The following is a 16,928-nucleotide window of genomic DNA, read 5'->3' as shown; positions in this document are numbered from 1 at the left end:
ACCTCAGAAAAACCTAAATGATTAAGTGACCTCAGGCCTAGCAAGTGGCATACACCTGTGTTCTTGTGATCCCAGTGACTCAGAAGGATGAGGCAGGAGGATTGCAAATTCGAGGCCAGCCTCAGCACTTAAGGAGACCATGTTTCAAAATAAAAAATAAAACGGGCTGGGTATGTGGCTCCATGGTAAAGCAACCATGGGTTCAATCCCCTCAAAACCAAACCAAACAAAAAACCATAAAACCCCACCAAAAGCAATAAAGTGAACTCAGGCTGGGACAATAAAACCATGGTTTCCCTATAGAAAGAAAACCCTCCAAAGAGAATGGTTGCAAATACATTGCTTGGTCTTTTCTCTCTTGCAGCTGTCAGAGGAAGAAGAGATCATCGATTTGCTTCTGATGAAAATATTCAGCTTCCTAGGCATTAGCTATAAAGGAGAGGACCCTCAGAGCGGCAGTGACCAGGCTGAATCTGCCCCCAAGGCTTGGGTTCCTCAACCAGCACAATCTGTGCCCAATGTTTAAGGTGTTCATCCACCCCAGGCCTGTGCTTACAATGATTCTAAAGTCTCTCTGGGACAATGGTTGTGTCTGTAGAAGACTTACCAAACCAGCAAGTTGAAAAAAAAAAAAAAGATATCTACCTACATGCATAAAATTGCCCCCCTGTGAGAGCCTGTTTGTTCCAATGCATTTCCCCTTAGAAATAAAAGTCTTCTCTACAGAGCAGTTGTCTTATCTCTTTGGTCAATCAGGGGTTACCTTCAAACAATGCTTGTTCAGAGCTTCTCTGAATACCAACCACGGGTGTGGTATTAGTAGCCTTGGGTTGCTATAATAGTATCACACACCAGATGGCTTAAACAACAGAGAGTTATTGTTTCATAATAACTCTGGAAGCCAGAAGTCTAAGATCAAGGTATTACTGGGCCATGTTTCCTCTGTGGTACTAGGGAATAATCTATGCCTTTTCCAGCTTTTGAATTTCTTAGTAAGCCTTGGTGTTCCTTAGCTTGTAGATGAATCACTTCTGTCCTGGCACTTGGCATTTTCTGTGACTCTTCTCATCAGGGTGCCAGTCATATTGGATTAGGGATCCACCCTACTGCAGTATGACTTGAATTAACTAATGCATGACTCTATCCCAACACAGTCATACTCTGAAGAGGTGGGTTAGGACTTTGACCTATCTCTTTAGGGGACACAATCCAATCCATGATAGTTTCTGGACCAAATAAATGTGAGTAATGCTGGATGATTATACTTTATGCAAGTTCTTTGGCATGAAATTGTCAGTTTTTGTTTGCTCAGTGTGCACTGTAGGATCTCCTGGCATCCACAATGATTCCCAGACTTCTCAGGCCAAGGTTCCAGATACTGAAGCACCTCATCAGGGTGAATGTTCCTACATGACACTCCAGGAACTGTGATCTCCACTGGTAGTCCTAAGCTGTGGCTGCATGCTAGAACCCCTAGACTTCACCCCAACACATCAAATCTCTGGGCTGGGACTCAGGCATCAATATTTTTGAAGCTCCCTAGAGGACTCCAAGGGGAAGAGAGACTTGATAACGTGCTGAACTTGGGAACCACAAGTCTGGAGAAAAAAGGACTTACAGCCATTGGTGTAGATGACTGAACACTTCCCTTGCCACACAGGAAATGATCTTCCTCACACATCCCTTATAGCAGATACTGGAGGTGCCCTAACCCAAATCCATCCCATTGCTAGGAGGTGCCCTAACCCAAATCCATCCCATTGCTTTGTTCAGTTAGCCATCCACACCTCCTGTTACCGCTGTTGCTTCCCCAATGTTGAAGTATAACACCAGAGAAGCACGCCAGGCAAGTTTAGAGTGGAAAGTAGAGGCTTTATTAAAGGACAGCAGAAAAGACTTCTCCTGGAGGAAGAAGGGGACCCAAGAGATGGAATCCGTGGAAGCACAGTTGTCTCCCATTTTTATAGCTGAAGTCTTCATTTAGCTTTCCCACATTCCTGTCACATTCCTTTGTTCTGTCAAGGGTGGGGCACAGGTGGGCCAAAGAAGTAATCTGGTCAGGAAGGATTTCTGAGTCAGCATCTTCAAGTTTGCTGGGGGCTGTTCATTAACACTTCTTTGGGATGGGCTCTGGGCCTTGGACTTTTCCTGGACTTCATTAACATTCCAAGAGTTGTTCAACTTTTCCCAGAATTCATTCTAAACATGGCCTCCATTTTGGATCTTACTCGATATTAGACCCGATTTACCTAACTACACTGACTACCTGACTTTAAATTTGGCTTCACTCCCACACAACTCATGCAGCCACCTCAAGGTAAACCCTAATTTGTCATGGCTTTGGTAAACCATTTCTCTTGACAGTGAGTGGTTTAGGTAGCTATGTGATTGTGACGGTTCTGGATAGTAAAAAGTGAATGGAGTTCTGTCTCTAAGGTACTTTGGGAGTACCTTGGGAGAGGTCTCCTTGCTAATATAAAGAGACTCACAGAGATAGGGTTCCTATGCTGCTGACACTGTCTGATATAAAATACGTGGAACTTTGGCAGCTACCTTGAGGCCATAGGGGGAAAAACTGAATATGGCAGAGCAGAACGATAAGAGGAAAAATACATATTTGATGAGGTCCTTAAATGGCTGTCTTATCCCTGGCAATGAACTACTGCTGGTTTTCTAGGTGGATGAGACCTTAGACATCCCATGTCAATTGAATCAGGATCCTATCTTACTACCTTGACAACCAAAACCCACAGACCCACAGGCTCAGGATCGTTTATAAACGGAGAGTCATATAATTTGCAATAGACATAGAACTTTGGGAATTTCATCTTCTATTACCCAAAGGCCCATTTATTGCATCATGTATAAACATGAACTATTTACACAGAGAGATCGACCAAATAACCCATAGCAAGGTCTTCACACATTTCCCAATAGACTAGTACAGACTCATCCAGATATGTATGATACCTGTTTCAAACAAGAAAAGGTCTAACATCTGGAGTTTTAAATTCTTCATCTCTTCATTCCCTCTTTCTCATTTACTCTCCACTTCCCTCTTGACTATAAATATCAAACAGACACCTCCTTTAGTTCTGTTAAGAGGAAAAGATGTCTATCAGCCTAAGATGGATGGGACTCTCCTGACACCCAGAAGAAATGATCACCTTGTTTTCAGGTGCTTGTACCAAATATGCATTAGATGAACTTTCAAAACTCAAGGTGTGAATGTTAAAGATTATCAAGTTGGAGGTGAGTGAGGATTTTTGCTATACTCAGTGCTTGTTAGGGAAAAAAAGACACATTTGCTACTTTTTTTTTGGTGGAAGGGCCTGTGATATGTTCCACTCATTGCTATGTAATTTTCTTCTTCCCACCAAATGAGCTAGTCAAGTTGAGGATAAGAAATTTAGGGCATGGGCTTCACTGTACCGCATTGACTAGTGACAAAACAACAATACAAAGAGAATACTGACATTATAAAAGGTAGCCAAGATCTGGAATGTACAGTCCATCAATGTGATCCAGTCAGTATCCCAAAGGAGGCAAGTAGAAGCCTATATGTAAAATCCTACTACTGCTGCCTAGCAGCTACTTAAGCTATACTTAAGCTTTCCCATTCCACTCTTGGGCAAGTTACTTAACCTTTCTGAGTCTCCAGGACTCATCTATGAAATGAAAGTGATACCTTCCAGAGTGGGGTTTGAGAAGGATTAACAAGAGGACATTTGCACAGTGCCAGGCACATAACAAGGACTCAATAGGTGGCCATAATTTACTCAGGAAAAAAAAAAAAAGGAGCATGACAGTCCTTGCATGCCTCTGCACGATGTGCTGACAATCCTTCCTATAGGCCTGGGCCAGCTCAGTGCAAAAATCCACCTGGGCCCACCTGGTGGTACTGAGGGACTCCAGTATTTCTTTGGTGATGGGGCCTACTGTATAAAATCTGTGTTGAACCTGAGGTCTTTCCCAGAACTTAATTATTTTCTGTACTCTAGAATCTGGACAAGGACTTGGGCTTTTCTCAGAACGACTTGGTCACAGGGCTGGCTGATTAAGCAAGGAACTGTCCGTGCTGAGTCTCAGCTTGGCCTTTTGGACACTCCTGAGTTAGAGACTGGCTCCAGTTCAACTTCCACCAAGAAGCCATTCCTGACTCTTGGTAAGTTCTTTGCCCTCTGGAATATTCCCGGTTCTGCCTGTCTCTTTGGGGCCTCTTGGGATCTTGTAAGGAAATAAAGTGGGCTCCGGAACTGTTTTCAATATTTCAAAAAAGTCAGAGGAACTGCATGTGTCTCTGCGACTTTGGCTAATGCCCAATAATCATCTTTGGGTTGGAATGAATCCAGCTCTGGATGACCTTGCTCCTGTGTAGAAGGGCGGGATCGCATCCTTTAACGGAACTGGAGGTGCCTTACCCTCTCAGGACTCGAGGGCAGGGAAATAAGACGGCCCAGCAAAACCATCTCCAATCTGGAGCTTTGATCACCGCTACCGCGGTGACGCTGCTCTGCACGCATTCCGCGGGCCAGGGAGCCGCCGGGCCAGCGGGCCAAGCCCTACAGCTCCGGAGAATGTCCCAGAAGAAGCCACTCCCCTCCAGTAGAACCTGCCTCCCAGCCCAAGCGGCCCAGCCAGGCCTCTGCTCGACACTAGTCCCCGCCCCTCTTCCGCGACTCCAAACTCTTCCACATGTCCACGCCTCTCTCATACGTCGTTGCCCTATCCGAAGACGAGTACGCCCCTGGAGTTCCCGCCCCCCCTGCGCACTGCCCAATCATGACTCGCGCAGTCCAACCAGCCCACTCCCGCCGGGGTCGCAGGGCGGCAGAGGCGCCGCGGGCGACCCTCTGTACCCTTGCGAATATGGCGCTGCGAGCAGTCCGGAGCGCGGTAGCTGCGGCCCGCAGCCTGCTTGCAGCCCCTGCGCCCGTTGCGCTCTGCCCGCCGCGGCCCTGGCGGGTGAGGGCGGGCGCTGTTCGGACGCTCCGCACCGGATCCACTCTGCTCTCCGGTAAGCGCGGCGGGCACGTGAGCAGGCCGGCGCCTTCCTCCCTTCGGCTCGCTCCCGGGGCTGAGCTGCACGCGGAGAACGTCGGGCTCCCACTGCTGAGTCCCTGGCGCGGAGCGAGGGTGAGCCCTGCCCCGCGCTTCAGCTCGTTGCTGGCCTCCCTCTTCCCTGCCGCGTCTCTAGCTCTTGAGCAGGCGTGAGAAAACACTAGTGATCTTTGTCCCGTGGGTAAAAAAGTGGAGCCGGCGGGGGGGCCTGCAGGAGCCGGGTAATGGTGTATGGGCCAGCTCCCGCAGGTGAGTTGGCTGCTCGTGCTGGAGAAGCTAAGCAGGCATCACTAAGATTCTTTGTGACTTTAGTAACTCTCGCATTTGTGTGCTCTTGTGAGACTAAATGTGGAGGTCTTTACTTTGTCTTTAGTTTGCTACATGGGCCACTACTGAGAACTCCCAAGTAAAATTAAGGAGAAGCACTTATTAAAACTGGATTTAGATTTTTACTAGCTAAAATGAGCGTAATGTTGAAAACAGCTGTCTCCTAAAAACGAAAAACGAAAGATAAAGTCTTCTGGACTGTTACAGAAGTTATAGCGAGTTATAAAGTCTGTATTAGCCCTTGGGGCTGAAAAAAGACCTAACTTAAATGGACTTGAAATAACTGGGAAACCTGCCCACAAATGGCTTGGCCATTTTGCTGCTTTAGCACAATTAGCGAGTGGAAAAAACAGTTTTCTTTCTTTATGCGCAAATACTTGCAAGACTAACTACATTTTGTAAGAACTCAGGCTGCTAATTTAGGATCATAGATTAATATGGCTGTTGTCTCATTGAATTCATTGTTTTACAAATCTGTTGGAACTGGGCTTGTTGATCATTTTACTCGAAAGTTGGAAGCATAGTCACATTTCTTATTTATATTCCCTCAACAATTTGTGACACATTCCAATGCATTACCAACTTGAATACAATGGTACTGCATTTCTCAAGACAATTTATTTTCATGTCTACGGATTTTCTTTATACTATCTCTAGCTGTTTGCAGTTGCTAGTTATCTATAGTTAAATATTGTCCAAATTATCAATGCCCATTATCTGGTTAAGCACTTAGGTTTTAATTTTTGTTTATTATTTTTAATTGACACAAGAATTGTATGTATTATGGGGTAAAATGTACCTGGATTTGTTTGTTTTTTAGTTTTTTACTTTTTTGGTACTGAGGATTTAACCCAGGGGCTCTTTACCATTAAGCTACATCCTCAGACCTTTCTTTATTTTTTATTTGAGACAGGGTTTCACTAAAGTTAATAAGGCTGACCTGGAATTTGCCATCCTTCTGCCTCAGGCTCTGGAGTCTGGATTATGGGTGTGTGCCACCGTGTCCTGCTGCATCTAGGTTTTTAAAAGCAGATAGATCCAACTTCCAGTTCTGGTTCTACCTCTTATCCGCTGTGAGATCTTGGGCATATGGATTCAACCTCTCTGAATCTGTTTTCCTCATAAAGTGGAGGCAATACTTAACCTCAGAGTTATTGGGTGAATGAAAGGAAATATTGTAACTGCTGAACACACTTTCTGTTACTAGGGAACACTGAAGAAATGTTACCTGTTAAATATTAGTGAAGCATCAAATAAATAGTAAGAAACTGACCAACATTTAATGTGAAACATATCTAATGACCTGGAAAGGGAAAAAAAATCTAAAATTTTAATGAATTATAACTCCTGATTTCTTGATGCCAAAAACCATGTTTTTTCAAGGCCAGTAAGAAAGTAATTATTTACCTAGTCTGTCCTGTTGGTCCAAGGGTTAAAGGAGAATTGTATTAACACTGCTTTTAGCCTAAGTAGCATGCCTGGTTAAAAAAAAAAAAAAACAATCTATGGCTAAAGACATAAGTGCCCTTAGGTGCACTGAGCTTTTGAAGGCTCTGCCTCCTCTACACTTGAGTTGCTCAATTGCTCAGTGATTGCCAGACAACCTGACTCCTGAGATTATCTTCACAATCAGACAAGATGGCCAGGACAGTAGTCTCAGACAGGTCATCCATTTGTATTTGTCCAGCCGTTACTTTCAAAAGTAAGGGTTTATAACTGGTAAAATCTAAAGTTCTGAAGTTGTAGCAGGACAAGAGGGACAACTGAATGTGTAGCCGAAGATCTATATATACCATCTATGTAGCCCAGAATCCGCCTTAAGTTTTTCTTTTTTGCAGTGCTGGGGATTGCACTGAAGGCCTCACACTTACTAGGCAAGCACTCCACCACTGAGCTACACTCCATACCCTAGTATTCTTTAAACAGCAGTAGCTACTTTCTTCAAGGGCAGGTTGACATTTGATAAAAGAATTTTAAGAACTTAATTTATAATTGTTCCAGGAGGCCAGTTTCATTCCTTATAATTAAGCTTCAGTTAAGATGTCTTAGGTCAACTCTACTTAAAGTGGCACATTATTTTTTTTTAGGTTAAATCTTTTGTTGTTGTCTCCGACACCCCAAATATGGGGGTCTCACTTTGCTGCCCAGGCTGACCTTGAACACTAGGGTTCAAGCGATCCTTCTGCTTCAGCGTCCATAATAGGTGGGATTATAGGTGTGCATCACTGTACCAGCAAGGTAAGGCCTTTTAAAGAAACAATGCCGCTGGTTTTCTGAAATATTGGTCTTCTGTTTTAGTGCGTAAATTCACAGAGAAACATGAATGGATTACTACAGAAAATGGTATTGGAACAGTGGGAATCAGCAATTTTGCACAGGTATTGTCTTGAAATATTTTTGATAGTGTCCTCTCATATAACTTGCTTACTTTATATAGTACTTTCAGCCTTTTTAAAAGGCTCTTGGAAGAAAATCAGAGATAAATCAAGTAAAGTGTACTTTAGTTAGGTCAGTATATGGTATTTTAAGAAATCCTGGGTTATTGCTTAAGAGTAGGAAACATACCTTATTCCAGAAGGCCATAGGTTTTATATCGAACAGTTAAGGAAAGAAGAAAAAGGAGCAAACAAAAGTGTTGGAGGGTTGCCAGCATTTTGTGGGTACTGTGATACCCACATGGCCTAGGGCCATAAAGAAGAGGGAAAACTCAAATAGGCACAGATTAACACATAGAAACCTATTTAGTTTTTCTCTACTAATTTGCCTATTTCCACGGACCTCATAGTAGCATGGGACAGTGACTTTCAATTAGATTTGTGTAAGGGGCAAGGCAGGAGAAGAAAGAGGAAGTGGGAGGACACAATTCCTCAGAAATGCTAGATGGATTTTTGGGTATCGAGAGTCACTGACTTTATCAGCATATCTGTGTACCATGGGGTGCAGCACAGAGTGTTTGGGAAATACTGTGTAAGATGCTGTCCTTGCCTCCTGGAGTTTATCCATGAAAGTCACCCACATGGAAACGGCATAGTAAACAATAGGTGGAAGGGGTTTCCAGGTACTGCCAGGGATTGTGGTCCACTCACCTGATGGAGAGCAGCCTTATTTCCTGGAGTCCATGTCTCCTAGGACTGTGGTCCACAGATCCAGTGAGTAGGATACAGCTCGAGCAGTAGGGATCATGGCCTAAGTAGAGCTGCAGAGGTGGGAAAGCAGTCTGTTAGTGCTGAGAAGAGCTAGTAACTATTTGTAGCACATAGATTGTGCTGGGGGTCACTTCAGGTGAGGGGCCAGATTTGGCTGGTGGGTGGCCCGTTGCAGTGCAGCTTCTGAATGAAGAACAGATTGCACACTTTTAAAGGGTTGAGAGGAAGACCAAAGAATCTAGTCTCCTGGGTGTAAAAATATGTTGCCTGAATTACAGGGAATTCAGTGTTTTGTCCCTACTTACTGGGGAATTTAATTTGATGACAAAGAGTTTTTTGTGTTTTTGTTTTTTAGGAAGCTCTGGGAGATGTTGTTTATTGTAGTCTGCCTGAAGTTGGAACAAAATTGAAAAAACAAGGTAAGAGTTTTTCTCATCTTGGAATGTCACAAATCATGCCATGAATTTTCATTGTCTGTCTTTACCTGAACACCTAAGCGGTTTGTTGTTTCATAAAGGCTGGGGATAGGTGGACACAGGGTTAGTTCACTGAGAGCCATTAAGGACACCTCCACTTGGTGAACCTTTCTGCCTCAGTGTTTCGAGAGTCCGAAGAGGGACAGGGTCTCCTTTGTTTTTTTTGAGAAAGAATGTCTCGACCAGAAATCTCAGCAGAGGCTTTCTCACATTTTACCAGGCAGGTCTGGGTTGTTTTGTCCCGACTAGCTGTAAGGGATGGTGAGAAGGAGAATTTTGAGACTTGATAATGAAAGGCAGAAAGAGAGGGAAATGGCTCTTAATGCCACCCTCCTCACCTCTACACGTGTGGATTGGTACTGTATAATTTTGCTGAAGTTTATTAAGTTTAACAGGGGCTGGGGGTCCAGGTGGCACACACCTATAATCCCATGACTTGGGAGGCTGAGGTGGGAGGATTGCAAATTTGAGGCCAGCCTAAGCAATTTAGTGAGGTCCTGTCTCAAGAATGAAAAAAAAGGAAGGCGGGGGGTACAACTCAGTGCTAGAGTGCCCCTGGCTTATTCCACTACCACATACACACACACAAGAGAAGTGGCGGGGGGAAGAAATTGCCTTTTGTTTATTTTCTAGTGTTTTGAGCACCCAGGCCATTCATTGATTGTTAACATAAAACCTCAAAATGCTATGAAGATGATAATCTCTTTTTTTTTTGTAGTGGGGATTGAATCCAGGGGTATTTGACCACCTGACCATTGAGCTACATCCCCTGCCCTTTATAAAAAAATTTTTATTTTAAGACAGGGAGTCATCAAGTTGCTAGGATTACATGTGTGTGCCACAAGATGCTAATTTCCTTCTAAGCACTATTTTTAAAAATCCCACAAATTTTGATGATGTATTCTCATTATCACTTATTTCAATCAAAGTATCTTTAAATTTCCCATCTGATTTCTTTGAGCCACAAATTATTTGAAAGTATGTTTATTTTTAAATATTTGAAGTTTTTCTAGATCGCTCATTGTTACTAATTTTAAACTTAAATTTGTTGTAGTAAAGGAACATACTGTGTAAGATTTTAATTTCTGAAGCTGTGACTTACATTATGGTTCAGCATATGATCTTAGTGTTTCATGTGTACTTAAAAAGACTGCATTGTTTGTTTATTGAATATCTTAGTTTGGGCTATTGTAAACTGTACCACAGATGAGGATGCTTATGCGTATCAGAACTGTATTATAGTTTGTAAGTTCTGGAGGCTGGAAATCTGAGATCAGGTAACAGCATGGTTTGGTCTGGGTGAGGCCTTGTCTGGGCTGCAGATTGCTATCTTCTGGTAACCTTATAAGGCATAAAGAAAGGGAGAGAACTTTTGGGGGTCCCTTTTATAGGAACACTTAGCCCATTCCCAAGGGTTCCTCTTGCCAGAGGCCTCATCTCATATCATGGTGGGGTAAGGGTTAGCTTTCAGTTGATTGATGGTACTGTTCAAACTGTCCTTACACCAACAGATCAACTTCCCACTTAATTCCTGGTTAAGTAGAAAATTGTGTGGATGGCTTCTGAAAGATCTGCATTCTAAGCTGCTTTATAGGGAAACACTTCATTTCAAAATCTGGACCTACTTTCTTCAGTTTGCTGTAATCCACATTCACCGAGTAGAACTATTGATCATCAGGGCCCAGTTTGTTCAGGGTTCTGGGTAATTCTTGTCCCAGCTGACTTTCTTTCCCTTTCTTCACTGCCTGGAACCACACATGCTGTTTTCAGAGGTTTAGTCCATAGATGGCTGGCTCCAAGCAGAACTTCTTGGTGGAAGGGTATGGAGAAGGAAGGTTGCTCAGCTCGTGGCAGTGGGAAGCAGAGAGAGTTAGAAATAGTTATATGCACTTTTAATAAAAGATTCTTAGTCTTGCTGATGAGTTGATCCATTTGCTGTTTTAAAAAATGCCCCCTTTTTATTTTTTTAGTTGTAGTTGGACACAATACCTTTATTTTATTTATTTATTTTTATGGGGTGCTAAGGATTGAACTGAACTTAGGGCCTCACACATGCTAGGTGAGTGCTCTACTGCTGAGCCACAACCCCAGCCTGAAAAAAATGTCCCTTTTTATCTCTGGTAAATTCTTGTTTTGAAGTCTACATTGATTTTTTTACAGTACTGGGATTGATCCCAGGGCCTAGGCAAACACTCCACCAATGGAGCTACATGCCTAGCTCTTTGTTCTTAATGTTGCTATGCTAACTTTCAAGTGTGTTCCTTAAAGACGGCTTATAGTTTGGTCTTATTTTCTTGTCCATCTGACATCTGCCTTTTGATGATTATTTAGTCATTTTACTGTAATACTGATATATTTGAGTTTAGGTCTTTGCTTTCATTTTGTCCTGTTCTTTTGCCTTTCTAAATTTTGGTGTTGGATTTTATTTTTTCCATTTTGTTTTAATTTTTTTTTTTTTTTTTTTGTAGTGGGGATTGAACCCAGGGGTGCTTTACCACTGAACTATATCCCCAGTCCTTTTTAAAATTAAATTTGGAGACAGGGTCTTGCTAAGTTGCTGAGGCTGGCCTCGAACCTTCTGCCTCAGCCTCCTGAGTTTCTGGTATTATAGGTGTGCTACTACAGCTGGCCTCCACTGGTTTTTAGAGTATACCTCTTTGTACTATTCAACAGTTGCTCACAGTATGTCATATTATCGCAGTTTATTTAGAGGTGATACATCACTTCACATAGCATGTCAGACATTTAGGACAGTGACTTTCCTGTCCATTCACTGTGCTGTTCAGTGTTCTGCATTAACAGATGCAATACGCTCTACAACATGGTATTATAGTTTTTGCTTTAAACAATAGAGTGCCTTGTATAGAAATTAAGAAGAATGTGTTTTGTATTTATTCATATTTACCAGTTGTAACACCTTCTCTCCTCACTGTAGATTTGAGGTGTCATCTTGTTATCACATTCAGCGCAAGAAATTGTAGTATTTCTTGAAGTGAGGATGTGCTTATGCCTCCTTATTTATCTGAAAAACTCTTTGCTTCATTTATTTTATTTTTGGCCTTTTATTTATTCTATAGATATACATAAAGATGAAATTCACTGGTATATTCATATATATATATACACACATAGATTTTTCCAATCTTTTTAAAAGTTTTTATGTTTTTTAGTTATATATGACAGTAGTCTATTTTGACATATTTATACAAACATGGACTTTATCTTATTCTTATTAGGATCCCAGACTTGTGGATGTACACAATGTTGAGATTCACTGTGGTGTATTCACATAAGTACATAGGAAAGTTAGGCCATATTCATTCCACTGTCTTTCCTATTCCTATCCCTTTGCATCTATTCTTGAAGGATATTTTTGCTTTGTATGGAATTCCTGGTGACAGATTCTCCCTCCCTGTCCCCAGGGCTTCATAGTTTTCATTCCATTGTTGGCTGGCTTCTGTTTTTTGGGATGAAAAGTCAGCTATTCTGTCTTTCTCCTTTGAGTATCAAATTTGGAGATTTATTTTGGTCATTATTTCTGCTTTTATTTTTTTCCTAATTCCCTCCTCTTGTGAGTTCAGTTGTATGTTTGCTGGATCATCTGATATGTCCCACAGGCCCTTTTGGCTCTAGTAACTTTTTTTTTTTCTTAATATTTTTCTAGTTGTTGATGGACTTTATTTTATTTTTATGTGGTGCTGCTGAGGATCGAACCTAGTGCCTTATGCTTGCTAGGCAAGCACACTACCACTGAGCCACAACCCTAGCCCCTGGCTCTGGTAACTTTAGCGTGGTTAATTTCGGTTGATTTTTCTCTTCACCTTCATTGGTCTTTTCTTCTGTTGTCCCCAGTCTGCTATTAGTTCTCTGTGTTGAGTGTTCTATTTTAGGTATTAGACTTTCCATTTCTAGAGCCTCCATATAAAATTTTCCATTGCAAGTATTCTTCCTCATATTCCCTCACTGCAATAAAGACTGTCTCTGAGCAACTTCCTAAGAGCTACTTGAAGTTTCTCTGCTAATTCCAGCATATGGGTTATTTTGGGATCCATTCCTGTTAATGCCTTTATCTTTTTACTGTGATTCCGTTCCTCCTACGGTTTCAGCCCCCAATTCCCAGCCACTCTGGCAGCTCTACACTCTCCTCTGACCCCTCTGCCGAACAAACTGTCTCTTTGCATGTGCAGTCACACTGTGTGGGAGTGAGATCTCACCTAGTTTGGTACCTTTCTGATTGCTCTCATATAGTGTGGTCTGATATGGGGTGCTTCAGCATTACTGGAACTCCTAAGGTTTTTTCTTTTTTCTGAGACATAGTCAGTCAAAGAAAATTGAGTTTTACTGAACATCATAAACACATCTGGTATTCAGATAAAATCATCATTTGTTATTTTCAGTGTCCAGGACAGATAGGTTCACTTTATTGAGGGTATTTATACCTTCTAATAGGAGTTATGAACATGACAAAACCTATGTGTTTTTTTTTTCCAATTAAAGAAATTAAAGTTTTTTTTTTTTTGGTACTGGGGATTGAACCAGGGATACTGTACCACTGAGCTACATCCCCTGCCCCTTTTGAGACAGAGTATTGCTAAGTTGCTGAGGCTGGCCTCCAACTTGTGATCCTCTTGCCTCAGCCCCCAGGAGCTGGGAATACAGGCATGTGCCACCATGCCAGGTGAAATGTAAAATTTTTAAAAATCACGATTTTAGGAGAGATGACCATTTCTCCATATTTTGTATTTTCAAGTCTTTGACTTGACGTTTAATATTTAAAAAATTTTTCTCCATTTAGATGAGTTTGGTGCTTTGGAAAGTGTGAAAGCTGCCAGTGAACTCTATTCTCCTCTATCAGGAGAAGTAACTGAAATTAATGAGGCACTTGCAGAAAACCCAGGGCTTGTGAACAAATCTTGTTACGAAGATGGTAAGTTGTTTCTTACATTTTTATCCTAATAATCTAATGAAGTGTGTGCTTAGTAGCAGTTTTCTCCATTTTATAGATGAATTGAGCTCCTTCCTCTCCCCAATTTTCCTGTCAGGAGCATGCAGCCAGTAAATGGCAAATTTAGGATTAGGTTGTGGTTCTTTGCCTGCCATCTCACCCTTCTTTCTGCTGCTTTTTGATGCCTTTAACTGCAGCAGGTACAGTATGGGTCTATCTTTTATTAAAGAAAGACATACCTGGCCTTACATATTTGAATCCTGTATTTATAGTTTTAAATGTCAGTTGTTCATGCTTCTTATAATCTAAGAGTTTTTAATTTATCATGGTATACTCTATTCTGGCTGTAAATTCTTTCCAATTATAATATACAAATATATTAATTCTTAGTGCAGGAGAATCACAAGTTCAAAGCCAGTCCCAACAACTTAGTGAGGATCTAAGCAACTTAGTAAGACCCTGTCTCAAAAAATAAAAAGGCTGGGGATGTAGCTTAGTGGTTGAGTCCCCCTGGGTTCAGTCTCTGGTACAAAAAAAAGTTCCATAAATAATGTATTATTTGTGTACATTGGATTAATTCAAGCAATTGATCTAGTATACTAGAGGCACTCAGAAATTTACATATTGAGTGAATTTGACCTTTTAAAAAGGTAATTTAGGGGCTGGGTTGTGGCTTAGTGGTAGAGTGCTTGCCTAGCATGCCTGAGGCGCACTGGGTTGATCCTCAGCCACATAAAAATAAAATAAAGATAATGGGTCCACCTAAAACTAAAAAAATAAATATTAAAAAAAAAAAAAAGCAATTTGGAATGTAAGCTTTTTGTTTTGGTTGCAGGTTGGCTGATAAAGATGACACTGAGTGACCCTTCAGAACTAGATGACCTAATGAGCGAAGAAGCATATGAGAAATATGTAAAATCTATTGAGGAGTGAAAATGGCACCCTAAATAATCTAGTGTGGAATAACTGCAAGCAGTTGTCTAATAGAAGACTTAAAAACTACTCTTAACAATGCTACTGGAAGAAGATACCCCTTAACTTCCCAATGACTGCCGATAAACACAATATGCATCTTTTTTACAATTCCTTATGATTTTTAGAGTAGGCACTAGGTTGATATCAGAATTCATGAAATTATCTGTGGTAAAAATACTTATAAAAAAGTATGTAATTCAAGGATAATCTTGTTATAAGCCAATATAATACTGTAACGTGCTTACATCCATCCCTGGATCTGGGACAATATACTTAATGATCTTCCATTTGAAAAAAACTGGACATAGGGGAAAGTGTGTGTTGTACAGTGTCAGAAGAACAGTACTGTCTTAATTTTATAATGTACTGCATTCACTGGTGTTATTTTTATACACTGAAACAGCAGCTTGCAACAAAATAAGAAATAAAATATTCAACTTCATTAATCATGTTTTTGTTTTGACATTAATATTCCATTTAGTGACTCTGCTATTATTTGTGAAAATGGTCCTTTCAACTTCTGCAAAGTCTTTTTTCTTTTTCTGTGGTGCTGGAGATCAAACCAGGGCCTTGAGCAGGCTAAGCATGCACCATCTATCAATGAGCTACATCCCCAGCCCTGGAAACTTTTTTTTTGAAAAAAATATTTAAGCTATAACAATGAAAGGTTTAAGGGAAATTTTCCTTTTAGTTACAAATCAGTTTTTTTCTGAAGTGAAAATTTAATTGCTTGATAGCATTTAACACTTAACTTTTGTCGTTTTTCATCATATTAGGTTAGAAGAGGAAAAACAAGGGAAGGAGGAAATTTTGATCTGCGTAGCACATGGTGTCTTTAAGAAGTTTAACCATATTCAAAGGTTTCCACTTCAGTAATAGGAATAGAAGTGGACATGGTGGAGCTTTATGGGCTCAGGCGTTGACTGACTGAATACTCTTTGGAGCTTAAGCATATTTTGAGTACCAAATGGTATTTTCAGATGACTAACATAGCATATACCCTCCAATTTAGTCAATTGTAAAATGCTGACTTGGGGCGGGGCAGGTTATATATGTATAAATAAATATATATGCATAAGGCACAAGCAGACACCTCCTCTATTTCCCCTTTTACTACAGGGAAAAGGACACATTTAGTTACTACAACCTGGTGGTAATAGCAAATATGAGAACTTGGAGAAACTGGGTGGGTAAATATAGTTTCTTTGCTTCTCAGCAGAAAAAACATTCTTTTCCAAACTGTGCTTAAGGCCAAGTGTGCCTTATCAAGGAAGTACCCGAGTCCTGAATGATTGTCTCCTTGTTTCTCTTATGAAATTACCAGGTTAATTAATCTGCTTTGGAAATAGGGATGAATAATAATTATATCGAAAGTGATCTAATATATTACCTTTGATCTTTACAACCATCAGAGTTAGGTAGGACTAGCCTTTATGTCCACCACTTCAAAGATAAGAAGGTGATAGAGATAAGAGATCTGTCAAATATTTGGGTCGTGATGGTAAGGGTTTTCATCTGTCTTGGTCTACTTTTCGACAGTCCCTTAGCTATGTTAACTACAGGTTGAGCTTCCCTAATCTTAAGAAGATCCAAAATGTTTCAAAATCTGGATCTTTGTGAATGCTAATGATGCTAAACTGGGGAATTTCACATCTGATCTCATGTGATGGAAGGCAGCCAAAATGCAGGGACACTAAAAATACCTGATTACCTTCAGGCTATGTATAATGAATATCATGTTTAGGCTTGGGTTCTATCACCAACAATCTCATTATGCATATGCAAATATTCCAGAATCCAAAGAAACCTGAAACACTTCTGGCATTTAGGACAGGTGATACACCACTATATAAAAATACTTAAATGGGAATGGGGGTAGAGAAGGGATATTCTAACACTGGGAAGCAGAAATGGCCAATCTTGACTATCATTTCTGAAAGAAGTGAGCAATCACTCCCATCCCTTCCTAAGGACACAAACAACTTTCAAAGAGCAGAA

The 16,928-nt window shown here is 41.0% G+C and overlaps 2 protein-coding genes and 1 long non-coding RNA gene across 3 annotated transcripts in view; 2 read left to right on the top strand and 1 right to left on the bottom strand.

The window, feature by feature from the left end:
• Positions 1–526, top strand: part of Pkd1l3 (polycystin 1 like 3, transient receptor potential channel interacting) — an 81,360-nt gene extending 80,834 nt beyond the window's left edge. Inside the window, 1 exon segment of the mRNA XM_071604159.1 lies at positions 365–526. Coding sequence (XP_071460260.1) covers positions 365–526 — 162 coding nt within the window.
• LOC139702641 (uncharacterized) overlaps positions 1–11,038 on the bottom strand; it is a 35,288-nt gene extending 24,250 nt beyond the window's left edge. Inside the window, exons 1-2 of the long non-coding RNA XR_011705212.1 lie at positions 10,636–11,038; positions 8,475–8,584 (exon numbers count right to left, since the gene is read on the bottom strand). This is a non-coding gene — a long non-coding RNA (uncharacterized lncRNA). The remainder of the gene's footprint in view (positions 1–8,474; positions 8,585–10,635) is intronic.
• Positions 4,795–15,376, top strand: Gcsh (glycine cleavage system protein H). The gene is made up of 5 exons (XM_027933327.2): positions 4,795–5,017; positions 7,687–7,766; positions 8,890–8,953; positions 13,806–13,937; positions 14,791–15,376. Exons 1-5 carry the CDS (start codon positions 4,870–4,872, stop codon positions 14,886–14,888), a joined length of 522 nt encoding a protein of 173 aa, XP_027789128.2. The 5' UTR covers positions 4,795–4,869; the 3' UTR covers positions 14,889–15,376.
• The last annotated feature ends 1,552 nt before the right edge of the window (positions 15,377–16,928 follow it).

Source organism: Marmota flaviventris, chromosome 18, assembly GCF_047511675.1.
Source record: "Marmota flaviventris isolate mMarFla1 chromosome 18, mMarFla1.hap1, whole genome shotgun sequence".
In the NCBI taxonomy this organism is placed as follows: Eukaryota; Metazoa; Chordata; class Mammalia; order Rodentia; family Sciuridae; genus Marmota; species Marmota flaviventris.
The sequence above is the reverse complement of the archived record's forward strand: the minus strand, read 5'-3'. Positions and strand labels throughout refer to the sequence as shown.